At 37.2% G+C, this 27,747-nt stretch overlaps 1 protein-coding gene across 9 annotated transcripts in view; it reads right to left on the bottom strand.

The window, feature by feature from the left end:
- The window catches only part of NAV2 (neuron navigator 2), a 604,864-nt gene that overhangs the window by 179,579 nt on the left and 397,538 nt on the right, over positions 1-27,747 (bottom strand). For 5 of the 9 annotated variants that reach the window (XM_060687633.2, XM_034417260.3, XM_034417264.3 and 2 more), the window contains 5 exons: positions 26,096-26,148; positions 10,400-10,472; positions 6,418-6,703; positions 4,041-4,109; positions 551-708 (listed from right to left, as the gene is read on the bottom strand). In XM_060687633.2, coding sequence (XP_060543616.2) covers positions 551-708; positions 4,041-4,109; positions 6,418-6,703; positions 10,400-10,472; positions 26,096-26,148 — 639 coding nt within the window. The remainder of the gene's footprint in view (positions 1-550; positions 709-4,040; positions 4,110-6,417; positions 6,704-10,399; positions 10,473-26,095; positions 26,149-27,747) is intronic. The other 4 variants (XM_087877652.1, XM_034417265.3, XM_087877646.1 and 1 more) reach the window with 1 other exon arrangement.

Below are 27,747 nucleotides of genomic sequence, written 5' to 3'. Positions count from 1 at the left end.
TAAGTTAACAACTTCAGTGATTCACTTAATAACTGCGACAAGAAACATCATAAAATGGGGCAAAACTCAGTTAACAAACGTCTTTTCTTAGCAACAGAAATTTTGGGTAGTCAAGGACTACCTGTATACAGCAAATCCAACCAGCTAATTTCCTCTAATATAAATTAGAAGGTAAGATTCTCTGAACTCCCAAGTTTTTGTACAATTCCAATATCTTCAGTATATCTGATACAGACAGACTAACCTACGTGAAAAATATATTATTCAGTTCTTAAACAATACATATATGGTAAATGTGTCATATATTTTCTTATGACAGACTTACTGAATAAGAAAAATAAGAATGGGAGAACATGTAAACTTTCCAAAAATTACACAGCACCATATCAAAAAGGTCTACTGGACAAATTAAGTTGTGTTTTAAACATGCTTGAAAATAATTAACTCTGGCTGAATTGTGTCATTTATTTACATTTAAAAAAAAAATCTGGTCAGATTTTTATTCAGCTTTTGAGAACAGCACATGCAGCAAAACATTCGGTTCACTTACCTTTCTCACTGTTAATTGCTAGAAGGGAAGGTGGGCTTGTGGGCTTGGATTTGTCATAGTTGTTAAAGCTCTGGCTGCGCCGATTGTTAGCACTTGCTGGGCCACGAGTTTTTATTTCGCTGCCTGCAGCTGAAATCCTCGTGGTAGGACCTGGAAGCCTGTTTTCAGAGTAAAAAAGAAATTAGTAAACAGGCTTGCTCTCCAAATGTGCATGGAGTTGGTTTAGTTCAGTTGGTTTGATATTGGTTTAATCCAATATCAAAATGGAGGAGGGCTTACCTTCTCTACAAAGACCACTGACCAAGTGAAGAGCTCCATGAAAACTCTAGTGTGTCTATGCAGTTTCCAGTGCAAAAGCTTCTCTAACTAGCTGCCTAGGCATATATGTACCTGGATCTGCTTTTTCCAACTGTAGGAAACTGATTAGTGTTTTTGTGTGGGAGATTTCACATCCCTTCCAAATTGGATACTGGAGTTTGACATTGAATATCTAAGCATCAAAATGTTTAAATCTAAATGTTTGATTCTGCTGTGACCAAAACATTCTGCTTTAAAGAGTTCCGGTAGTCTTTGTGAAAAACTATAAATCTTATCTCTTTGAGATAGTGTTTCCTGCTTCTCTGTTCTAGTTATACAAATCTTCATGCATTAGGTAGAAAACCTCTTCTGCAATGAAACCCAGAGACTGTGCACATTTCTGCATCTAGATATGTAGGCTGCAACATGCCACACAGTCATTAGTGACCTGATTTCTTCTCAACCTAAGTATATGCTAATTACAAATGAAGGCTTTAATTGAAAGAATCCTTATGTAAGTTCATACCTATATAAACATTAACTAAGACATTATTATGTTGAGAGAGAGGGAGGGAGGGGAAGAGGGGGGAGGGACATAGATGAGACAGATATAGACAGACATCTAGAGAATTAGGTAGATAAATGATAGAGATAGATAGATAGATAGATAGATAGATAGATAGATAGATAGATAGATAGATAGATAGATAGATAGATAGACAGATGATTGATGATAGACAGACAGACAGATAGACATTTTTGTCTCAAAGACCAGCTTCTAGAGTTGATATTCAGTGCTCTTCAGTGAAAATATGCAGCACAATCCTTAGCAGTTTTGCTTTGGTACAAGTCCCACTCATTTCAGTGGAACTGATTTCCAAATATGTGTATTTGTGGCTAATGTCTTAATGTTTGCGTGCTTAATGTTCATATTTTTTATCAAGTTATATAGAATCTCATCTTCATTTGGCAACAATGTATGTGCAGTACAGAGGTTTTCAGCAGTTAACACCTTTTTAACCAGAAAGCACTTTGATGTATCAGTGTTTTCAGTTATCATAATAGCTAATTTCATTTTTCTTACTGAGTACGGAATGCAATGCTCTTGAGAAATAACCATAATTCCCTCTGATTAGCACATTACAAACCTTTGTTACTCCAGTAGCATTTTTATGACTCTAAAAAAGAAATGTTGACAAGATTTCCTTCCCAACAGTTTCTAGACAGTGACCAGGAAGTGGAAAGGAGAGAAAAGGGAGGCAAGAAGACAGGTCAGCCTTAGCAGATGCATGCACGTGCTTTCAAAGCTTATTAATAACATGTTCAAACACAAATCAACATCTTTAGTTCTCTACTACTTTGGATACTGAAACAGAATACGAGACTTGCTTTTTCTAAAGATGAGTTCTTCTGTTTTCAGATGCTTCTGAAGAAGAAGAAGCCAAGGTAAGCAATTAAGACAAGCATTAGAGAATTGTACGTGGCAGTCATCACAAATGCACACATAAACAGCTTTAGATAAAGGAGGAGACCCAAATAAAAACTTTAAGGGTGGAGTCAGAACAGACTTAGAAAGAAAGGAACAAAAAAGAAGATTTTTTTTTTCATTTTGCATGCTTTGGTGGGGCTGGCATTGATTAGAGCGAGGGCATTCATGCAGAGCTAACATTGGAGAGAACGGATTTAATACAGAATTTATATCAATCCATATCTGCCCATTAGGTTTGCTTGGTAGCTGAGAACACTTCTCCCATATCTGCTTCTAATCATATGAAATGGAATAAAACTACATAAAGACATTCCTTCTCAAGAACCCAAACATGGACAATTTCAAAAGACAGATTTACTATGTACAGGTAGAAGTATTGTCCAGTTTGATTCAAAATATCTCCTAAAGATTTCTTCTTGCGTGGCTCCATTTCAGTTTGTTCATATCTATCTATCTATCTATCTATCTATCTATCTATCTATCTATCTATCTATCTATCTATCATCTAATTTCTAATCTCATATTGTGTCCAATTTGACTGTAATTGAAGAAGATATTCTGAACTTACAGACTAGAGAAATGTAATGGCGGTGAAGCAAGAGTGATGGAATGGATATTTTATTGTAAATATCTAACAATTTTCTGCACCGAAGAGTGAATTAGGTAACTGGGAAGGAGGCAGATAAATTACAGAACAGAAGTAATATCTTGCAGTTTGTGGACAAAAAGGCATAGCATAATGGTGCATTCCAAAATACAGATTTACGGGGCATTTCTATTAAAGTTTGTCACAAGAACTTTAATCTGTGATAAATAACATAGGCATTTCTAAAGATCAGAGAAAAATAAATGGACTGAAAACCTAATTACTCATTCCCAGGCAGATTAGAAGTTTGCTATTATAAGACATCCAGAAAAAAGATGGCATGTATGCCACTGCATTCCATCACTTGACATAGGAGATATCCTCACTGCTATTTGTTAGTGTTGAGGAAACTATTAGGACTTTAAATGCATCAGCAATAAAGAGTAATTAGAAAGAAAGTTAAAACAGGGGAAAGGATGTGATTAACAAATCTAGCTGTGTGGGAGGAGCTGCACATACATAAAAACTTCTATGTGTTTGGGATCCCCTGGATTTAAGAGCATGGCAGAAATGCATGCATTGTGCCTTGGCAGTTCAGGTGCCCACATCGAAGAAGTTCCCAAACAAGCATATTATGTTGGGACTGGTGCTAATAATGTGCCCTATTGCATTTTAATAAGCTGAAACAAAAATATGATTCAGATTTGACATAGACTGCTGCATTACTATTATGTACTAGAAATCCTCTGAGGTCCCTCTCAACCCTATGATTCTCTCCATAGTTTTATCTCACATCTTAGCACTACTCAGTGAGAGTTACCCATCTTCAAGCTATAGTAGTAATAAATCTGGGTTTATCACATTCATTATTATAACATATATTCTGATATAAAGATCAATAGAAACCGAACAGCTACTAGAATGCCTTTATTTAGAGGAAATAGTAAGAGACTAAGTAGGACACTAATCAGTCAGCTAATCAAAAGGAGTTCTCTCAGATTATTCATAATATTTGGTTTAAAATCAACAGGTAAGCATTGGTGAGGCCTGAAACATGCAGACTGGAATTGTTGCAAATGGGGTTATCCATGCTTTACATTAGAGGAAGAAACGCTAACCTAGAATTCTTTTTCTGACCGAGAGTGAATCGGATGATTTTGCTTTGAGATGAGTCCCTGGGTGATGCACTGTACAACAAGAAAGGAAAAAAAAATATTGGAAGATGCAAGTGAGTAAAGAAGAAATATTAATATAGAAAGCCTCTGAGCTAAAAGATATGGAAAAATAATTTATCCAGATGTTTTCAAAGGAGAAAATAATGTTGCTCACCCCAGTCAAATGTCTAGACATGATACTTTACTAAAAAAAAAAAACCTTCTATGTACCAAAGCAATGATAGTAGTGCTTGAGCCTGCACATTTATATCACAATCAAATATTTTTTTTGCAAAACGTCACAAGTGAATTTACATTGTAAAAATAAATGGTAACACCCCCCCCCATAGGATAATATGATGAGGCAGGCCCCATATAATTGAGTACATTTTGGTGCTTCATCAGAGAATTATTTTTTTAATTATTGTAATAAATACCAAATTTCACCACATGAGGGTGCCTGCCAAAGAAAGCTTCATGAAAAGGAATTGAGGGAAACCTCGTCATGTAAAAAGTAAAAAAAAGCAATGGCAAAATTTAATGTGTATGATCCTCATATTCTCTCTTCCTCCCTCCCTCCCTCCCTCCCTCCTTCTTTCCTTCTCTCTCTCTCTCTCTCTCTCTCTCTCTCTCTCTCTCCCTCCCTCCCTCTCCCTCTCTCCCTCCCTCCCTCCCTCCCTGGGGTGGTATTCACTTACTTTCCACTACTGGTTTGGGAAAACTGGCCTGAACCAGCTGAACACCACTTGTGCTCCCTCCCTCCCCTCCCCTCCTCTCCCTCTCCCCCTCTCCAGGTTCATTTTGTTATTGACAAAGATAGGTATTGTGCTATGCTATGCTGAAAATAATGCTAACTATATTTCTTGTAAGCAAGTAAGCTTTTTTTCTTATATGAAAAGATACGTTGAATGTTTCAGAGGGAGATACATTTAAAAAGTCTGGCCCCAGCCACTTTATTAGAAGTACAAAAGCATCAGGATTCTGTTCTTTTAAGAGTCACCACTATTTTGCAGTTAAACAGTCAGGTATCCCCATGTTGTATATTTCTTTGTTTTCTGGAAAAACTAATAGTTGTTTATGGGGAAGGCTTTCAATGAGGAATCAGCATGGGGCTAGCATTCTTCCTTCTTTCCTGGCAACTGCTTTAAAGCATGAAACACAACATTGGGAAATCCAATCATCTCCAGGCACTGGAAGATCCAATTACCTGACTGTGATGACAGTAGAATAAAGCATACACAGTTGTGTAAAGAATTAAAGAAGGAATTCTCTTGTCAGTAGCCACAACCGTATTGGATTTTGCATACACTCATTCCAGCCCAATTAAGGAATACATATTTCTGGAAAGCAATTTCTGCACCTAGTCCCATGACTGGAATTCCAAGCCTATGTGGCTTTTCTGAATACAGGTCCTTCCCCTACAATCCAATTGCTAAGACTGCACAAATGGAGTCCAGTTGCAAAACAGTAATTGCATGATCAGCTGTTCAGAGTGCCAACATCCCACAGGCCTGAAATGCAGTTCTCCCCACCCCTGCTCAATTGTTGAAAAGCTGAACAATGGGATCTAGTATATATTCTTTTGCTTTGTCACCTTACAAAATTGATCTGGTTTTCAAACCGACTGCCAGGATCAGACACCCAGGTATTATTTACAGTGTCCATGAGCACAATGGCACCGAATGCTCCTTCAGAGTGTTTGAAATACACAGAATTATTATTTTTAAAATAGAACATTCCACAGCTTTAAAAAAAAATTAAAAGAAAAAAGTGAAAACGGTAACAATGGCTGAAAACTTACAAGATCACCCTAAGTCATAGAACTGTGAATGACACCTCATAAATCTCATATAATAAGAAAAAAGATTGTGCAATCTCATGTTGAGATTTTTCATCACCCTTTTAAGATTTCTTATCAGCCTGGAAAGACGTATTAGCAATTACAGGTGATCCTTATTCAACAACCACTTGTTTGGCTAATATTCAAACTTGTGACAATGCTGAACAAGTGCTACTTATATCTGGGCCTTGAAGTTCTGACCACTGCAGCATCTCCACAGTCACATGATAGCAATCCAGGCCCTTCAGAACTGGCTTTGTGACATTCTGCTTTACAACTGCACCATTTAACAATGGAAGGTCTGGTCCCAATGACTGTTCTTAAGTGAAGACTACCTATATATGATCTCATAAGACAGCTTGAAAAAAAATGACTGATCCCTTTCTTTCTTACAAGGTGCATCTGCTATAGGTACAAATATATTGAAATAACTTGCTGTGAAACTCTTGGCATTTGGAAAAGCAATGGTTGGGGGTGGGGGGGATGAAAAAGCCCACTCACCTGGACTGCATTTCTGGTTGTGCTTTTAACTGAAGCTGTGCTGCTTGCTGGGGATGTTGGCACTGAGTCTGAGGAGAAGCTGGCACCAGTGGTTGTGGTTGTAACTGCTGGTCAGGTAGTCCCACCTGGCTGGGGGACGGAAAGCTTGCTTGCTGGGATGAGGTGGGTGGTTGCTGGGATGGAGAGTGCTCCGAATGTTGCTTTGGGGACTGCTGTTGCTGCTGCTTATAACGCGATAGGCTAAAGAAAAGGCCCAGGATGGCCTTTAAATTCCCATTCCTGATCTCTGAAAGGAAATTTAAAAAGAAGTATTTATATCATGAAATTGCATGATGACCCAGTTGAACTAAGTTTTGCTAAATTTCAACTTTCTTTGTTAGGCTCAGGCTCCTTGAAGATCCAATTGATCAAAATAAAATTAGAGAATCCTTACAGAAACAAAAGAATCCTCCAAAAAATTTTAATATTTTTTCCCTTTTTTAGACAGAGGGAGATATAAATTGCTTCTCGTGGCCATGGTCCTCCAGATAACTTCAGTTCAGGCTCAGGGCAAATAATTGTGTATTCAATGAAAAAGTTAAGGAAATATGTGACAAAATATTCTGGTAAGAAAAAAGCGCCATTCAAATTCTTGACTTTTTTTTTGTTTGTTTGTTTCTTTTGACAGTTTGGTTTGGATTATTTGTTGTTCCTAATTTACAGAATATTCTGGAGAACAAATGTCCTGGCCTACTAAAACTACATCTAGGAAAGCTGCAGAATTAAGATCCCCACGTATACAGAAGCCAAATAAATGTGAGTATCAAGACATTGTCTCTCATCTTTGCCCACATTGTATTTATTTCAGGCAAACATGGAACTGGCAATTGGCAAGGCTTGGTGTGTCTCGGCAGCAGGAGTGTGACCTTTTCATGCATACTTTCAACATGTGAGAGGGGTCATGTAAACCTCTAATAGTCTGGGACTTGACTGTACAGGAAAATGCCATTAAGAACAAATGCAATTAAAAGCCTCAGTAACTTGATTCTTCAGAGATATTAGTAAACCTGATATCCCAAAATGGGAAAAGCAAACCATCACTGGACTTTGTTATGTGTTGGTTCCAGTGCTTCCAAAATAAGGCATAAATGGTGCTTCCAATGAACTCTACAAATGTATTTCTTCTTATCTCAGGAGATAGACTGAGGTAATTCACCTGGCATCTTGCAATTGGACTTTGTACACAGAGGGCTCATCAAGCTTGGTCTGAATTACTTCCTCTTACTACCTCCTTCTCCCTTTTAGGGCTGTTTAAGTACACAGACTCCAAGCTTCAATCCTGTGAGTGTATAACTAGTCATTTCCATTCCAACCACAAAAAAGAGTTTGAGGTTTTTTTGTTTTGTTTTTTAAGCTTAAAACAAAATACTGCCAGATGTCACGGTTTTTAAGGCACAGAGTTTCTTTTTGGTCTGGAGTTTGGAAATTTCCATGCTGTGAAGTTCCTTTGGTTGCTTCGATTTCCCTTGCCCCATTATTACATTTTAATATTTGTTTTTTCCTTGAGATGTGAAATCATTCAGTTCTCTAATGAGACAAAAGGAAGACAACACAGAAAACCGACAAGGAGATGGAGCACTTGTATGTATAAACTGTGTAGGCTTTGTTCAAAAATCTCTGCAAGTACATTTGTGCCATTTTACATTTAACCCCAAACAGAACATTTTTTCCTACAAGCCAATCAACCGTGAGTCATTAGATTCTGAGAATAATACAGAGAAGTATTAATCAGGCTTTACTGGAAGTACTTGATCATTCTCAAAAATGATGAACCTCATAACCTATTCAGAGAAACACAGAAACCTGTATCTGGTCATTCTAGGCTAACTTGAATATAAATTTGAGAATACAGTGCTATCTGCCATGTCTGCTCATTTAATATTTCACCTTCATGCATAAATACAATATTTCTCCTTACAATCAACCAAAGAATGGAAGACAGCTAGAAAAACAGTATAATTATCTCACTGGGATTTCTCCAGTAATCAAAGAGTTAATACTCAGAGCCAAAGAATTCTGTTGGCAGGCTACAAACTGGGTGCCACAACTGAAAAAAGAAAATCTGTCAGCTGGGAGGACTTTTCTGGGTTGTGAATCTTCTTCGTAAGCGTTTTGGCAGCTGACACATACAAACATACTCTCAAATTCACTCGGGCTCAAGGAGCTGTGTGAACTCAATAGTAGGGCGGCTGCTTTTGTTGTCAAGGTAACTGTGCTACGTAGTCTGAAAAGAAAAACTGCATAGTTTGAGGAGAGACCCACAGCTCATGCAACCTGCCTCACAGATAAATAACCAAGAAAAAATAGTCTCACCTTGATTTCCATCTGAGATTAGTGAGAGGGATGTGAGATAGAACACACAGTGGCAGATTTAACTGCCGTTTATATGAAAGATTTTCTTTTAAATGGATTTCCGCTTACAAATATAATGGCAAGTGAAAGTAAAAGTTCACCTTAGAACTGAGATAAACATGCAAATGCCAGACCAATCACCTTTTGAGCATACAAAGCAGTGTGGAAAAATAAAAGTAGGGATGCTCACAACGTGATAAAAGCCAGAAAATTTTACATAGAGTATTTTGTTAAGCAGAACCAAACCAACCAAGCAAAGCAAAGCAAAGCGTGAATTACATTACCTGTGAAGTACAATGCATTTTTGACCTAAATTATCCATGTCAGTGTAAACAGCCATTAATTTTGTCAAGGCAAAATGGAATTGCATTTACAAAAATAAAATTAGTCTCCTACTTATACCTATTATTAAAACTGTCAGAAACAGACCTATATTAGATCCCAACAGATGTGAAAGTATTTTTTTTTTAATATGAATGAAGCAGTAACTCTTCCCTGGTACAAATAAAATGAAGAAAACAATGAAAGGACAGAAATAGAATGGAGATGGAAGAGAGTGAATTTATTCTAATTAATGTGCATTCCAATAAGTTCAGAAACCTACTTGTTTATCCAGCAGCCTTATCCAGAAAGAAAGAATGGATGGGCCATAGCTCAGGGATATAGCACAAATTAGATATGTAAATACAATATTCCTGTTTAATTTTAGCATCCCAAGTGGGGCTGGGAGACACTGTGTTGTGAAGTTTTAGACTACATCAGATAGTTATCCTTGGTCACCATAGAAGATAATACTGAACTGAATGGATCAAGATTTCATATGAGGCAACTATTTTTATGAATGGCTTCAGTTTCTTTACTGAAAAGTCCATCAGTTATCTTATCTGAGTAAAAATAAGGTAATTCAACCATTGTTTAATATATTTCTGTTGCTTTTTTCCATAAATAGTTCTTACATGGCTTTCTAGTCATTTTTTCTTATGCAATAATTTACCCCTTTTTGGCTTTTCATTGTGAAATATTCCATCTAAGAATTTTTCACATCAGCCTCTTGTATCGACCTGATCATGTGACTGTTCTCCCTAAACATTTATCTTTCAAGATCTATAATGAATTTCTTGCATTTACCATCAAAGCATTTTAGAATTTTTTTTATTATCACACTGAAATTGGATTTGACCAGTATGCCTGTTCAAAATCTTTCTCTAAATCCAAACTTGAAGCTTTCAACCTAAGGTTTAGAAGAAATGACCTGAATACATAGTGTTCCCAAGGTTTACTTAAATCTTCATCATGCTTTCCTCCTTTTCCCTGTGATGAATGTTGAAATTTAAACCCCTTAGGGCATGAACAGCTCACTATTTAATATATAACACACTGATAGCGAAGATAATTAATAACTATTATGACTAACAGTATATTATTATCATTACTATGATTTGTTAGTGTTAATCAGTCTAGGCCAGATTTCCTTCTATTTCATTCATTTTATTCCTGTTAAAAATCACTGCACATTTTGAATCCCAAATAAAAATTTGCAGATAGAAAATTTCCCATAGAATAATAAAATTTAATTTGAAAGTAGTCTTACCTTCTGCAGATAGTCCCTGTATGTTTATTCCTTTGGCAGCCAGGAAACTCAGGCACACGTCTATGTTTTCAATCTTAAAAGATAAGGGATAGGGGAGGAAATAATTTTTTAAAATGTGCTGAAATTAACTTGTACTTTTGTTCAATATTAGACAAGAAACTAACTGGCTATGAAATGTTCATGTTGAGAACAGAATTCTATTTGCATAATGGATTCCTTATCTCATCTATTATTCCCCTGTATTTACCAATATTGGTCTTGGAAGTTTCAACCAATCCTTTGACTAGAAATGGAGAGAACAAGGACAGTAGCAGGTAGAGAAAGGGTCCCATATGCTGATAGCAATCCCTTACTAGATAGAGTCTTGGATTATTGGCTAAATATGCTGAACATTTTGTTATTATATTTGTATCTCCTTTTTAATTCCAAGGAAGTACAGTAAGCACAATGTTTCCTGAATAACATGGTTACTCGCTTACATTTTTGTGGACTGACATTTTTGGCTTAGGTTACTTATGCTGGAATAAAATCCATGTGTAAAACTTCTTGTGAGTTGTATTATTTTAACCATTATAGCTAAGGTTTTAATTTTTTTTTTATAATTCTCATGATATGAGAAGAATTGCTTAGCATGCAAAGTACTTCTCCATAAACATTCCTAGCAATGCCCTAGCAGCAGCCCAAGGCAAAAGCACAACTTTTCATTGTTTCATATCATCTTTCTCGAAATTAAACAGTAACCTTATAATTATTTGACATGAAAATACCATTTATCTGAAATAAAACACCAAGTAAAAATTTCTAGAAGTCATAGCAGAAAAATACAAACCTGAACCAGAATCCAGAGCATATTTAACCATACAATTAAACAATTATTTATTCCTCAATTTTCTTCTAAAAAGCAAATTATTATCTCTCAGTTTGGTTCTCCTCTAAGATGAACAGACTCAAATGGGTTATATAAAAGTTTGGCATTTCCTTCATGAAAACAGCAACAGTTTTATACCTTCCACCAAAGGATTGGTTAATCGTTTCTACCTACTCCTCCCAGTGAACTGTGAAACTCTTTTTTCCCACTTACTATTTTGTTTTAGAAAGGAATAACTTTTCTAATACCAGGTTTCATTAAAATGATTCACATTGTATGAAATAACTACAGCATAAAAGTAATGATCAAAAGAATGAAATAGAATTCACTCAACAGTTTTCTTTGACTGACCATCCAAACATAGCCAGAACTATAGTAATACTTTGCTTCTACCACCGTGTAAATAAGTGTGACTCTGAATGGTGAGGACAAGTGATGATAGGCTATAATAATATAATCCAGTCTACAGTGAAGCTCACTCACTAGAACTAGCTGTTTATCTTCCATAATACGATCATAATTGAATATAAACATAATATAAATATTATCCAAACCAGTTTCTTAGAAATCTGGAACTGAAATTCTGTTACTTTACTAAGAACTTTTTTTAAATGGGAAGATTGGAAAACATTAATTTTAGAGATATGTAACAAATGGAAAATATTTCTTGTATCAAAACCCGAAACAGCCATCATACATTGGAAGCTTTGCCCAACTATTTTTGTTCAACCATGATCAGACAGAAAGAAAAGTTTGGCTCTTTTGGGTTTCAGCAAAAACAAAATATAGAGGGATCCTAGAGCAGCCATTCTCCAACCTTTCTGGCTTTGCAGACTGGTGGTGGGGGGATAAGAGGGGATGGTTATACACAAGCAGCCGTGTGAACATGTGTGCACAGCTCTATTCGCACAAGTGGAGCTGCACATATGCTCATCCACCACTTCCACAGCCCAGTTCTGAATGGGCTGCAGTCTGGTAGTGGGCTGCAGCCCAGGATTTGGGGACCCCTGTCCTAGAGTGATTCGTACAGCGTGAGCAGGGCAAGGCTACCATGCTTCATCCCTCTCTTCCTCTACGTGGCTTGTTAACTGGCTTGTCTACCTACCATCTTCTCAACTGCCATCTGCTCCCACGTGCCATCTGTTCCCCCTCCCAGCCACTGTCACCAATGTCATAATTCATTATATTTTACAGACCATCCTCCTTGCATGTTCTCCTTCTTGTCTACCCTCAGTTACTGCTGCCACTAGTGATACCTAGGCGTGCTATTGCTTGGGAAACTCTTCAGACATTGCTTTTCCTCAGCCTTCCTTCCCCAGACTTTCTCTACCGAGAACAATTATACTTTAATATAAATTTTAGTCAGAATCCTGTTTTATTCAGTGTATAAACCTGCATGCATTCATATTTCAGTTCAGACCACCCCACCAACTGTTTCACACAAGAGCACTTCATACACATGATGTTTTGTGTCCTCTTTGAATACATAGCATTATTCCATAAGTCACCTTACTGCCTGGTTGCAGTCAGAAAGGGCCAGTCTTTCTCCCCCAAGAGAGAGGTTCATCTACGCAGACTGCCAGGACCTGCTTCCAATAGAAAACTATTGTGCTTGGTGACTATATAAACAATTGCTATGCTTCTCCTATAGATGCACAGAATCAGAATTAGATCAATCATATAGCTCAGCGGTCCCCAACCTTTGGGACACGAGGGACCGGTTTTAATGGAGAGAAGTTTCTCCTTGGACCAGAGGGAGTGTGGTTTCATGTGCTGCCTGCATCTCACGGATGGGGCATCGTTTGTTTGTATGGCCCAGTTGCTGGCATGCCGCGGAGCGGTTCTGGTCCACGAACTGGGGGTTGGGGACCCCTGATTTAGCTGAAATCCAAAAGAATCAAACCAGATAACAAGAACCCCAATAAAATATCTCCAACAGATGGCTATCCAGTCTCTTCCTAAACTGACAAGCTTCTCTTATTCTTATGAAGTTTTTCCTAATGTTCAATCAGAATCTTCTTTTGTGTAGCCAGTTATTTCATGCTTGATACTCTAAAATGACAGGAACAGGTCTTTTCTCTCTTCTGCATAGCACCTCTCTATGTACTTTAAAAGTGTTACCAATACACTCACCCTTTCTCCATACTATTTATAGCCAGTTCCTCAGTCTCCTGATCTTTTTTATTACCTTCTTTGAAAATACAGTCACAGTTGAAGTGGGATTTTATCGGTATAAAATATAAGGGAATTGTTATTATTTCTGGTGATGTCAAAATTATACTTCGAGGTTGCATAAAACTGCATTTGACTTTTTACAAGCCATGTCACACCATTTATTCATTCGCAGCTTGTACTCAACAGTTCGAAGAGCTACTTGATACGTGTTATTACCAAACCAGACAATCTCCACTCTTCTCTTTTGCATTAAATTTCTATTTTCATGCTGATTTCTGATTATCATGGTATTTTTTCAAGGCAGCAGTAACAGAAGGATAGGCCCGTAGTTTCCTGAGCTCTCTCCCTTTTTTTCCCTTCTTTTTGCAGAGAGAAACATTTGCCCCCTTTCATTCATTCTGGGGTTTTATTCCTTCAACCCACACAGGATTCAGTTTATCATGGTCCTCTTTATCATGGTTGACATGTTTTGACCACAAGCATTCTAACTGAAATAGTACACTTTTCATTTTTACCTAGTTCTGCTGCCAGTGCAAGCTAGAATTGTATCTTGTTGAATACTGAATTATATCGCTGTTATTCTTCAAAATTATAATTTTTCACTATTATTTTTTGCACACAGTGAAGTAGCTTAACATCATGTTTTAATGCATTTTTAAAATGCCCAGGGCTCTATAAATAAGCTGAAATGACAGAGTGTCCACCTACACATGGGAAGTGATTTCAATTGGTCACCTAGAATTTTAGATTTTATGCAAAAAAAGAAAAGAAAAAAATCATCATTCAATATATATTTTGTTACTGGCTAAAATGACTGTATATTTTTTAAAAACTGTTTTAATAGCGAGCCTGTTTTATTAGTTTATAATATAGTGTTATAATAGCAGCCTATAAAGATCTGCATTGGAAAAAGCAAAACAAATAAAATATTTCAAGGGTACAGTAGTAAGTACGTCTGGCAAATGTTACTAAATATATTAAGACTGGTTCAGGTCAAACCAAGACTATGTCAGAATGTCAATATGCACACAGTGACATCATGATGCAAACTCCATCTTTATATTCTTACATCCATATCTTATCCAAACACAAAAGTTGCAGATGTTGACTCATGCAAATTTCGTTCCTTGCTGCTGCCACTAAAGACATCTTCGGTATTGGTACCCTCTTCCTCACTCTCAGCTATCATTCATTCTTTTTTCTCAAATAATTTTATAGCATCTAAAATGTGACTGCTATAAAAGTCTCCTTAGAATTCAGGTCAACTGTGGTCCATGAAACTTTCTTGGCAACAGTAACAAAGGTGTCTGTCAATCTCTTTTTCCAGTATGCTTTTTTCAATTTGTACCAGTAGTCTTTGCTTAATTAACACAATTGGAACCGGAATCTCAGTCATTGAGTGAAGCAGCCATTAAGCGAGACATCCCGTGACTGCCCATGTTACTGCATTCCACAATGACCATAATCTCAACACTCCTGGTTGCAGTCATTAAGCAACTGCATAGGTTGTTTAAGCAGATGGAGTAACAGATAAGAAATATGAAAGGAAAGGAGTCAGGGAGTTTAATATTCCCCCTGTCATAATCCAAGCAGGATATTCAGCATCTGGCGGATATCGATGTGTGTGCAACCTCTGATGGGCTTCTTAGGGCCTCCCTGACCTGCCTGAGGCACCCCACATTTGTTACTTTATTGTGCTGCCTTTCCACTCTCTGCTCAGATTTTAACTCCCTCTTATCTCTGGGGGTTGACGGAAAGAGCTGCCTACCGGGATCTGAGCTGATCTGTTTGTCCACCTTCCAAAGGAATTCAGCTCCCCTCTGCTATCAGAAAGGAACATCTTCAGCAGGGTGTAGAAATGGAGCTTAGATTTTCAGGATTTGGGCAAGATCTCTATACTCCACTGAAGGCGCTCAGTTTTCCTATGTTCATGGAAGGGAATGCTTTCAGCAAGGTAAAGCTTCAGCTCCTGCCTTGGACATGAAAGGAGCCTCCACCTGGCCATCCCCCAGGCAATGGGGATGTCATCAGCTAATCTTTTCAACCTGGAAGTGTGTCCGTGCACAAGTGTCACCCGAATAGGGTACAGGAACAGAGTTCAGATCTTTGGCAGCTCCCTAAGTGGCTCAGTGGCTAAGACACTGAGCTTGCCGATCAGAAAGGTTGACAGTTCGAATCCCTCATATAGGTCTCCTGTGTGAGCAGGGGAGTTGGACTAGGTGACCTCCAAGGTCCCTTCCAACTCTGTTACTGAGCTCTGTTTCTCCACACCAAAGGAGATCATCTTCCTTTGGCAAGCAGCTTGTTCAGCCAGCCCTCAGAAATAAGAGGGAATCCTTTCAACAGGTGGCAGCCACTTACAACCTTCCCTGCTGGCTTCCCCATTGACTTTCTAGGAAAGCCAGCAGTCAAGACTGCAAATGACAATGACATGATTGTGTGGTGCTTACCAGTTGTAGGTATGAAAGATTTCTAAAACCCCAGATCACGATCATCTGACTTAGGGGGGATATTTTACAATGTCCAGGTGTGTTTTATGGGCCATAAAGCACCCTTTCTACAGCCATAGTAACTTAGAACAGTCTTGAGCCTTTGAGCCTTGTTGTCTCCTACCCACCAATCATCATTTAAAACAAATGTTAGCATAGGCCAAGAAATGCTAGATTCCAGTGGCAGGCCTCAATCTTTATTTGGTACCAGTCTATCTGGGGTCATCCCATGCTAGGAAGAATTGATTGATGTAAGGGTCATCACCACCTGTACTACATGAAAGTCTGCAAAAGTCAGGTTTATAGCAGCCACTTGCATCTGTAGCATTTAGAAGACCATGCATTTCTAACACAAATCTCTTCCTGCCCTCTCCAAGTGTCAGGCTGTGAGTTCTTATACATCACATACCCTGTATGGCCATTATATTCCCCACCTAGCTTTGGATTCTAATATGCAGTTTTGAATGAACATACTAATCGGAAATTACCTGCTTGGGTTTTTTTTTTTTTTTAAATCCACTGAAGGAATACAAAAGCAATTTACAGACCTTACCACTAACCATTTATTAGTAATTTAAGGAGATATGATAATCTTTATAGAGGACTCAAAGTCATTCCCAACACTGGGGCAGATTTTTTTTTTTTTTAAATGAAGTTGGCTTAGAATGGGATACCATAGCAACTTCTTAAATGATGATTGACGGTGGAGAATTAACTATTTCAAAATATGAAATCAAAGACTGTACTATAGCAGGGTGTGTGTGTGTGTTTGTGTGTGTGTGTATTTCATGTACATTATACTGATCCCAAATATTTAATACTTATAAATAATAGAAGTACATTTGGCTGGATATCTAAAGTAGGCATTTAATTTTATGTTTGATATGAAAAGTATTGATTTATGTATTTGTAACTGTCAACCTCTCTTCAAAGTGAAATATAGAAGCTAATTACTAAATCTTACCATCACATTTCTTTCAGGCACCCTGTTTTAGTTCGTAGTACTTGAGTTGAGCTTCCAAAGGTTTTATAAATCACAAAAAGACAGGGCATCACTGAATGTTTGCTCTGTATCTTAGAGACAGGAAAAATACTCTCTGTTGTGACAGTTGTCATGATATCATTTTCCTAAGAATCTTCTGCCCAGCAACTTCATGTAAATTATCCCTGCTGAAGTAGACAGATGAGACAATCTGACGGCTGCCTCAGGCATTTCACATATAACAATAGCAGCCTTAAAGGTAGGTGTCTGAAATATGAGCTTTATTTATTCACTGCTTTCTGTATACAGAAATAATAGTAATAATAATAATAATAACAGCCACAGAGCAAAGAATAGCCATCAAATAGAGGCCATTCATAGCACAGTATGAAATTAGGATAGGCTTGGAAAACCAGTTTAGTGGGTAAGGCACCAGGCTAGAAACCAGGAGAGACTGTGAGTCCATGAAAGCCAAGACTTTGAACCAGCCACTCTTTCTCAGGCCACAATATCAGGTTCGGCAGTGACAAGGCAGTCAATCAATTATTGTTACAACCAAAAGGATCAACACTTGGTTAGCAATTAAAAAAACCAAGAAAAGTGAACCCTGGACTTATGAGAACAATTAGGAAGAAAAAAAAAGAAAAGGGATTAAGATATGTCTAACAAAACAGCTTTTAGCATTTTAAAGTCTGAAGTGTTTTTAAAAAGTATAAAGTTGACCTGATCGACCATTATGAAGAATGATGGCCACAAAGCTCCCCAGATGATGCTACTGAGGAGAGAGACATCTTTCTGATTAAATTACAACTGATTGCTGAAAATGATAAGGTTGGTTTTGCATCAGAGCCAGAGTAAATCTGTACCTCTACAAATGACAATAGTGAAATATCATTGGCAAAATGATCTTGGTAGCTTGAAAACAGCTTAACTGTTGTTTGTGCTATGGCTGAATGTCACTTCTGACAGAGGAAAGAATGAGATTGTTCAAGAGCTTTCCATTGCTTCATAAAATTGAATAAGATATCAACATATTGATATACTGTATTCCTAGGCAGAAGGTACGTTTTGTGGAGAGAGCACAACATGGCAATCTACATCTCCAATTTGCTCATGTTACCACTGATCCCTGGGCCCACATCTTTCATAGAGTTGTCATTACTCACATTGCGCACCAGACTGCAGTACATGGCCATTTCATCCTTATTTGGAACTCATCAAATATATGTATAGTAGCCATAGCTTTGGGGGCTATGCAGGCCCTAAAGCTCAGCATTGTGGACAAAGGATTGTATATGTCTGTCTACAAAGAAAAATGTAAATCTCCTTCACCAAAAGATGAAGTAGAAGTCATTCAAATTAGGGCATGACATGTATATCACCTGTACCTTCTGATCCAAGAGCTTAAGAAAAGGACGCAGGACTGTATATATCAGTCTGAAGATAGAATTACATGTATAGTTGGAGATTTTCAAAAATCACGGTAATCGCCAATTGTTAGAGATGAGTTCCTGTGCTGGACAAAGGGTTTAATCAGATGGTTTCAACATTACATTCTATGAGTAATTTGGTGCTTGTTCAGATGAATAATGCCCAGAATCATTATTCTCATATTACACCAAGGGCTGAGTTTATATCCCAGTAATTCTCCTACCACTGTGTAATTACTATAGCACTAGTATTTATAGATGAAGGTTTAGGGACTTTCCTGAGGCTCAACACAGCAATGTGTTTCAATCTTGGCAACTTTAAGATGTGCAGCTTCGGCATGCTGCACATCTAGCTGGGAGTTGAAATCCACACATCTTAAAATTGCCAAAATTGAAAAATACTGCTCTACAGTAGCTGGAGGAAGAGTAATCTCTGCTCTTTAGCCATTGTTCTACACTAGCTCATGACTTGATTGTAGGCAAGATTCCTTATAGCAGGAGTATTGAGAAGTACATTTTATCACTCTCTAGAATTCACCCTCTTTTAAAATGTTATTTGGGACTGAAGAGGGACAACATGGGTACCAAGCAATCCCAGACTTTCCAAAATCAGGCATGTCTGGGTCCTAGTTTTCTCCCCCCCTCCCGCCCCCCATTTGGAATATATCCTTTATGTGTTGTGCAAAGCCTAATGCTGGCTTTGAATACATGGAAGTGGTATACGTATGTCTTACAGCTGCAAATGTTGTGTTTTTTTGAAAGAATGTGAGTACCAGTATGTGAACATTTCCTATAATTACATATCAGTACTTGTACCATTTTTATACCTTTTTACCCATTTGAAGAAAAAGTTCATGAATTATATGATTCAGACTCTGGTAGCGGAAACCCATACTTAAAACTTACTCTGTTTACAATAATACTAGTAACATTTAAGCCAAGTCAGCACCTGATCCAAAACAAATACAAGAAAGTTTGCCAAAAGGAGATTCTATGTTTTCCTTTAGCCTTTGTACAAATCTGGCAGCTTGTCCTATTTTCAACCACTTTTGTCATATTCTTCCTGTTGCTGCTGAGGGTAATTTTTTAGGCAGAACAGAGGGAAAAGAAGAAACGTGAACTGAAACCAAAGATTATATCCACACATGAAGGGGAATGGCATCAAGGAACTCAGAAGCAATCAAAAGATGATCAGAATCTATGTGTTGAATTTCAATGTAGTACAAATCTTCTTGATGTTATAACAAGGTTATAACATCCCAAGATATCAGAAGCATGTGGTTTGCAAATGTTAATATTCTTAAGTTTCTAACAATTTATTTATTGCTTAAATAATTGTTATAATAACTAAATATTGATTTCAGCTTGTCTCAAACTGGATGTAGAGCTAATACAGCTGTTTGCACTATAACTCCTCCAAAGCATAATGGTTGACTGAGGATTATGGGAGTAGGAGTCTAGATCATCAAGGAAGATAGATTGAAGAAGCTTCCTGATTGGCAAAGTGAAATACAAATGCTAGGTCAATCAGAAATAACTTACACTGTAAATCATTCACTTAACCACTTAGAATCACTGGTGCAGTTGATTTCACTTTTTCACCCAAATATTTCCCTTCTCCCCAAACATCACAAGTTTACATTTGGAGAAAAGTGACGCTGAAATAATAGAAGCAACATACCTCATACAGCAATCTCATACCATGGTCAGGACAATGCCAAAAGAAAGGAGTTCATCATGTTCCTATTTTTCTTGTAAACAATAGTCCAAGACTATCTATCATTTCTGTTTCAGTCAGAAGCTACCCAGAAATAAGCTGCCACACATGGGTTAAATATGGCTCAGAATTATCAGCTTACCTTTTAATCAGCCATAAGGTAGAATCCTGTCTCTGCTTGCCCAAGCAATCAAACCTGTCCAAAGTGAATAAATAGTTGCCCCTTCATTTCAATATGAATATGAATTAACTTAACCTCTATCTAACCTCTAACTACTTTTGAGAAATACACTTCTCCATTTATCCTGGGTTTCTATGCTCCCTTCTAAGAAAACAAAATAAACCCTCTTCAATTGCATTAGTAGATCTTTGCTTCCTAGATCTATCCACTGCCAGTCCAACACTTTAACCACCTTACCCCATTGGCTTTCTTTACTTTCTATGCAGTTGTGAAATAAGTGCCAGAATGTAATTCTGGCTGGAAATTCTGGATTCTTACTCTTGGGAAGGATAATGATTCCCATTAATACTTAAGCTCTGATTTCTATCTCCAGCTATTACTCAACTCAAGGAAGAATATAGTTCACAGGATTAGCTTTCTCGTATAAGTGAAACTCTCTTGTCAGCAAAATGCAATGAACTGGGGCTGAGAGGACCTGCTACTGTGCCGGGCTGTCTGGCTTACATCACTGCTTCCTGACATGGCTAGTTGGTTCCTGCTGATTTCTTGCTTGCTATGCTATTTTGGTAGTTGAGGGATTTGCCACTGTTAGGAAGTGACTGATGATGGCTGGGTATTGGGCTGGCTGGGCCATGTTTGACTGCAAATGATGGGAAGAAGTTCTTCAAAGCAAGATATGCTCAACGTAGTCTGGCAATGCTTTCATTGATCCCATTTGTAGTCAAGCCTGGGGCCCTGGACATATGTTAAGCCCATTTCATGGCTATGTTCATTGTTATTTGTTTCCTTTCTTGACTGCTATTAATGCTATTTGTGATTTTGTTTTGTTGTTTATTTAATTTTTAAGCACTGTTGAACACCCAGATCTTGGCAGCCATATAAAATGAATAAATAAATATTTTACTCTACAGTAGAAATAAAAATAGTTTAAAGCTGATATAAACCAATGATGGGTAAAATTTGTAGTCCTTGAGAAATTTTCTACAAACCTTGGCATCTCTCACCATTGTCGGATGTTGTAGTTCAGCATCATCTGAAAGGCCACATTTTCTGTATTTTGACTTTAAATAATTTTTACTACCATTGTGTCAACATCAGTAATCATTCTGGTAATACAAAGAGTCACCCTGTACACAATGCCTAATTCTGAAGAAGGAACTGCTCACTCTGATATGGGAGGGGAGCACCATAGCGCTATTGTTTATCTAACTTCAAGAAAATAACCTAAATGCAAACCAGTGTTCATTTCTCTTAGGAAGCACAGTCTCTAAGGATGATGATTTTCCTTGTTATACATTTCCACTGAAAGTTTGTATAAAAGGAAGGCCATAATACTTTGCTGGTATAAAACTAATGAGTTCACTTGCCAGCTGTATCTCTTTTGGAAAAAGCATGAAAAGGGAATCTGGATTTATATAGAGCTTGAGCCCTTTTCTTTTACAGCAAGAGACAAATAAATATAGGGAAATACAAGGAAAGAAAATGGAAAGAAAAATTAGCATGAACTAGGTTAGAAGATAACACAGGAAATTCTCTTACAGTAAGACAGACCATGGTATGTCTAGCTTTATATTGTTTACTGTGATTGGCTGCGATTCTCCATAGCCTTGCAGCGAGATGGGCAGCAAACAAATTAATTAATTCAATAAATAAATAATAAATTGAAGAAAGAAAGAAAGAAAGAAAGAAAGAAAGAAAGAAAGGAAGGAAGGAAGGAAGGAAGGAAGGAAGGAAGGAAGGAAGGAAGGAAGGAAGGAAGGAAGGAAGGAAGGAAGGAATCTTCCTGGGATCTTGTGTTTGGAAAATCTGAATTTTGGCATTGAGATACGGACGCAAATATGTCTTCTCATCAGTAGACATGTTTCAGGAAGTGTAGTTCTTCAATTCATGCCTCAAGAGATTTTGGAGACACATCCCTTCCTTGTCATCCCTTCAATTGGGAGTACCAGACAAGTCCTAGCCAGCATGGTCATTTGCTTGAGAATTTTGAGAATTGTAATCAAGATGCAACACCTCTGGATCCTGTTAGGCTTTGTTTATTCAACTTGTACAGCTGCCCATCTCAAATCAGGAACTCTGGATGAACAAGCCTACCTTAAATATCTGCTGCCACAAATATTGATCAAAACTGGTGGCATCTAAATTGCTATATACCTAAAATGTAAGAAATGTTTTTTTAAATTTGAGATCAGAAATTTATATCATATGCAATGGGAGCATTTATGTTTTAATATTGTCTACATATTCGTAGGAACATAGTCTTCGATGTGCATACAATTATGAAAAGCTTTACATGAACTTTATTTTACTATTTCGTGAGAAAGAAAAGCCAAACAAGAGTTTTACCCAACCTTTCAAAAGAAGTATGGAAAAAACAAAACATGTACTATTTCTCCCTTCATGCAAATTTATTTTAAGAGTGACTCACTTTGAATATGTAAGTGTGAACAGTGTCAATACGAAGTATTCTAAAAATAGAAGTATATTTAAATAAACCAGAGCAGCTTTGGTTAGAGAACCAAAAGGCTTTGTATAAACAGCACTGCTGTTAAAACAAGTTTCCAATGCAGGAAGAATATTTACCAACCATCATCACTGTAGATTGATAAAGAACACCAATGGTCATATCCTGGTTCTCATTATTATATTGCATAAAGTAAAGCACCCACTCTGAATTCTTAAACACTGTTCTAAGTATGTAAACATAAAGCACTTTTCTTTGTAGTTCTCTTGAAATGACAAAGAAGCAGGGGTGAAATCCAGCAGGTTCTAACAGGTTCTGGAGAACCAGTAGCAGAAATTTTGAGCAGTTTGGAGAATCAGCAAATACCATCTCTGGCTGGCCCCAGAGCGGGGTGGGAATGGAGATTTTGCAGTATCCTTCCCCTGGAGTGGGGTGGGAATGGAGATTTTGCAGTATCCTTCCCCTGCCATGCCCACCAAGCCACACCCTTCAAGCCACATCACATCACACCACACCCACCAAGCCACGCCCACAAAACCGGTAGTAAAAAAAATTCGGATTTCACCACTGCAAAGTTAGCAGTTAGGGCCATGATTGTGAACATATGGCACGTGTGCTACAGGTGGCACGCAGAGCCCTCTCTGCAGGCACGCCAGCTGTTGCCCCAGCCCAGCTCCACCATGTATGCGCATGCGCCTCCTGCCAGCCAGCTGGTCTTTGGGTCTCTGCCGCGCATGCGTGGGGGGGGGGATCAGTATGAACACCGCCAATATTTCAAGCAGAGCTCTTCTTTCCAAAGATTATTTAGCAGCATTTTCAAAAGAGCATGTAAAGATCCTCAGTAGTATTTATATATGTCCTCAATGAAATAAATATCTGCAACATTATGATTTGAAGAATAAATTTATGTGAATTTAACCAGAAATGAATCCCACTGAACCAAAGACATAGGTGCAAATAAATGAAGTCCCACATCAACTGGTCCAGTTTATTGCCGATAGAATGCTGATGGAAACTTTGTATTGCATATTCAATTAAATTATTATTTCAATCTTCAGCTGTTCCTGATTTGTTCAATTCCTAAATGATGGCCTTTTACCAAAATACATAGTTTCACTATCCAAAGGATAATCATATAACTTTGTCTGCATATTCAGAATTTACAAGATGCTGATGCTGATTTTCAGCATCTTCTCAGTAGTTAATTCCTTCCTTCAGAGGGATCACTTAGCACTTTCTTTCCCAACACTGAAAAGGATTATTAAAATGCTCTTATTTGAACATACTTTTGTCCTGACCTGATTCCAAGATTCTTAAGCTTTTAATGATAAGTTGCTTTTAATACTGAATTTCCTTATGACCTGCTTGGTGTACATATATTAACAGTGCATTGTATTATCTTCTAATATATCAATATTTAAAATATATTAACAGTGTATGAAGGAAGGAAAGTATATTACCTAAGACAAATGCCAACTATTGATTAAAAGAAAATTATTCTAAAATTACATTTTTAAATAAAACACCATGCATTTCTAAACTATTTTTGCATGGAATTTACAGTGCAAAAATGGCCAAGACCAAGACTGTGTGTGTATGTGTGTGTGTTTGTGGGTGTGGGTGTGTGGGTGTGTGGTGTGGGTGTAATTTCTTAGGTGGCCAATCACTTTCAAAGTCAGCTAAATCCATGGTGTTAAGATGGCTTTTACTCTCCAATCGGAAATTCTCCCAAGAAAGGATATTTGAAAAGTTAATCCAGCTGTCTGCATTTATTCACGCTAGCTCTTGAAATCATTTCCGTGTTACATTTTCAAAACATCCAAGATGAGATTAAAGCAAATAAATCCAAGTGGAAATGAGAAGCCATAGAGAATCCAAAGGCACCTTTCAGGACATATAAGCCCAACACAGAACAATTTAGATGTACCAGTTCACCACAAGGACCACAACTATTTCCTGTTCTAATGATAAGATAAACTTGTGGTTCCTTTATCAAGGTTATATTTCTTGCTGTGTGTCTGATATTGCTAGATGGATGTCTCACTACTTCCTTTGGCTTCTTATGGCCAAATGTTGAGCTCCTCCTAATGCGGGAACATTTATTCCAACTGTTCAATTTTGATAACAATTGCATTGTGCTACCTTCTTTCTTTGTGTATGCATATGAGATAATACACATGTTTTAAATTACACTGCCATCTTTCATTGCCACTACAGTTAAGACAGAAATTGCTAAGACGGTAAAACCATTAGCTGAAGCCACTGAGAATATGCATTGTTTGCTTTAGGTAAAACACCATTGTGGGTGATTTGTCAGAAGATGTGATGTTCTCAGCATAACTTCCGTATAAAAACCATATGTTGTTTGATAAAACACAAATCTGTGCATCGCAGCCCTGATCATACCAGCATGCATTTACACTAGGGTGTAATAAATCTGGGTTGTTTGTAGGCAATACACATTTCTGGCCTTTTTTAAAAAAAAGCTTTTTAGAAAGGGTACTTGCAGCTTTTGCAGAACTTGTGCGCAATATTTCCATGCTATTTTTAACTAAAATGCCTTCTGTGGCCACTTGGACGTGTTAGATTGCAACATATGCAGTCCTGACATTGCTTGCTTTAAATTGCAATCAATTTATGAATGCTTTAAATTACCAATTCTATGCTTATATGGCATATGTTATTCTAAACCATATAGGATTTCATCCAAAGCAAATTTACAAAAGTTCTCCAAATATGCAGAGTTTAATAAAATGATAATTTGCTAAACCATATATTTATTATTATTACATTTTGATAGTTGTGAAACATTGTGCTCTACTTATCCATTTACTATATTTTTCTAAATGTCACAGCCTTGTACTTACACCTCTGTAATATTAAATAGTATACATAAAAGCTGAATTAGTGCTGCTTTTACTATTGCAACAAATCAATATTATGAACATATTTCATATCTATGTATCTCTGTCTACATTTACTATATATTCATATTTCTATCTCTATTTATGTAGATGATTATATGAATTTAACAGATGTAGAAGTTAGAGATATTATAATAAACCCATAAACCGGCAGGAATTGAAGCTATTTTGTCCCTTGCCAAAAAAATAATAGAAGCAATTATAAATTGACAGTTGCTATTTTTGTTGTTGCTTGGATATCTTTGAAGGCTGTTTAAGAAAGGAATATTGATTTATTAAGTGCTAAATAGCTTGATTCAGAACAAAATCCCACTGACTTTGGACTAATTTCTTTATGAATGTACCTATAATTTAGGAAAACAGCATAACCAAATCTAATGCTACATCTATTCTATCCATCAATCCATTTGCTACCCATCAGCAAAAAAAGAGGAAAATTGAATTATAGAACAAAGAAAAATCTTACCATTTGAGATCTGTTCTTTGGACAGCCATTGATGTCTTCAATCTTCTCATTTGCTAAAAATGAAAAGAAAAATAATTTGAACAATACATGCACGCACACCTACACAGAAATCAAATCTGTTTTAAAGACATCTGGTGTAGTTATCCAAAGCACTTGTTGCAACTAAATCAAACAGCCTAGAGTTGTGATTGCCCAATCAAAACAAATGTGTTAAACATGAAGAGACACCCGACTGAATATTTTCTCCTGAACCATTCTTCCTGAGACAGCTGAAGAAGGTCACTGCCATCTCAAAAGGAGACAACTGGGCTGGCAGTTTTTCTTAAAGTGATGGGCAGAGTTTAACAGCCTGATATTTCAAATATGAAAGCAACATGCACAACTTCACCATTGGATTTTTATTTAATAAATTGTGGATTTGTATAACCCAAATAACATCTAAAAGAAAATTCTCATTTACTGTCTCTGGTACTGACGTTTCTAGATTTCCAAGGTCTCTCTACCAAGCCACACATACAAAATTCCAATGCTCATCGTGCAAATACAGTGCTATGCACTTTAATTGTGTGGTAATGCGATTTAATTGTGTGATACTCAGAATTCTAATTCAAATGGATGCCATTTTCTCTAATCCAGCAGCTGTCTCTATTATTTTGAAGCATCATATCAAGTTATTTTGATACAGCCTCTGCAGTGAAAAGGGAGTACCTGAATGAAAGAATGAAAATAAAGAGTTCATAAATAGACACTTATCTCCTTTGGCTATCAAGATAGCCAACCTACCTTGATAGCATGCCTGCTGTCCCTGCCCTACTGTCCCCATTTATATGTATTCATTTTATGTGTTTATGGCTATGTTTTGCTAATTTATATCCATTTATTTGTGCCATTTTTTCATGTGTCCATGTCTATGTCTATACCGATACTTGTTTCCTTGTACTTGTTGACAAAACAAACAAACAAACAAACAAACAAACAAGATGTTGCTAAACTACAATTTTCAGCAGATCTTGCTTGCATGGCCAGTGATAAGGTACATGGGGAATGCAATAATGTAATGATCTTGAAGAAAGCCATAAATTCCATATGCTATATTAGCCCTTAAAAACTCATGTAAGGCATTGCAGACAGAAAAGCATTCATATAAAACACAAATTTACTGAAGACAGCATTGCTGTTGATTTTCCAATGCTAGCCATATTCTTGGATGAGTGCAAACACAGATTTAATAAGGAAAGAATCCTAATACTCTGTATATAAAAATCAAATGGATGGATCCTGTAGGATTTGGCAAACTTGGCTAAACATGGTTAACTTATAAAATAAAAATACCCACTATCTTTTGTATGTAGACACAGGGCTTGCTGGATTTAAGACATAGACTATTGAGAGTGATGCCATTCATACAAACACTGGCTGGTTCATTTGGAAGGCTTTTACAGGCCTCCTATGGTAAATCTAACAGTACAGCCAATGGCATCAAGGTAATCAGAAAGGCAGAACAACAAGAAAATGGAATTTCCTCATGACATTGCTTCCATTCAATTCCTCTGAAATGTTTTAAAGATCACGGCCTAATCACTGCTGCTCCCGTTGCTCTTGGAACACAGAGCAGCAAGGAGCACCATTGGCCAATCAGAGCTCCCACCAGC

This window comes from Pantherophis guttatus, chromosome 1, assembly GCF_059756535.1.
Source record: "Pantherophis guttatus breed Tessera chromosome 1, ASM5975653v1, whole genome shotgun sequence".
NCBI lineage: Eukaryota > Metazoa > Chordata > Lepidosauria > Squamata > Colubridae > Pantherophis > Pantherophis guttatus.
Note: the sequence above shows the minus strand (reverse complement) of the source record. Positions and strands in the feature narration are given on the sequence as shown.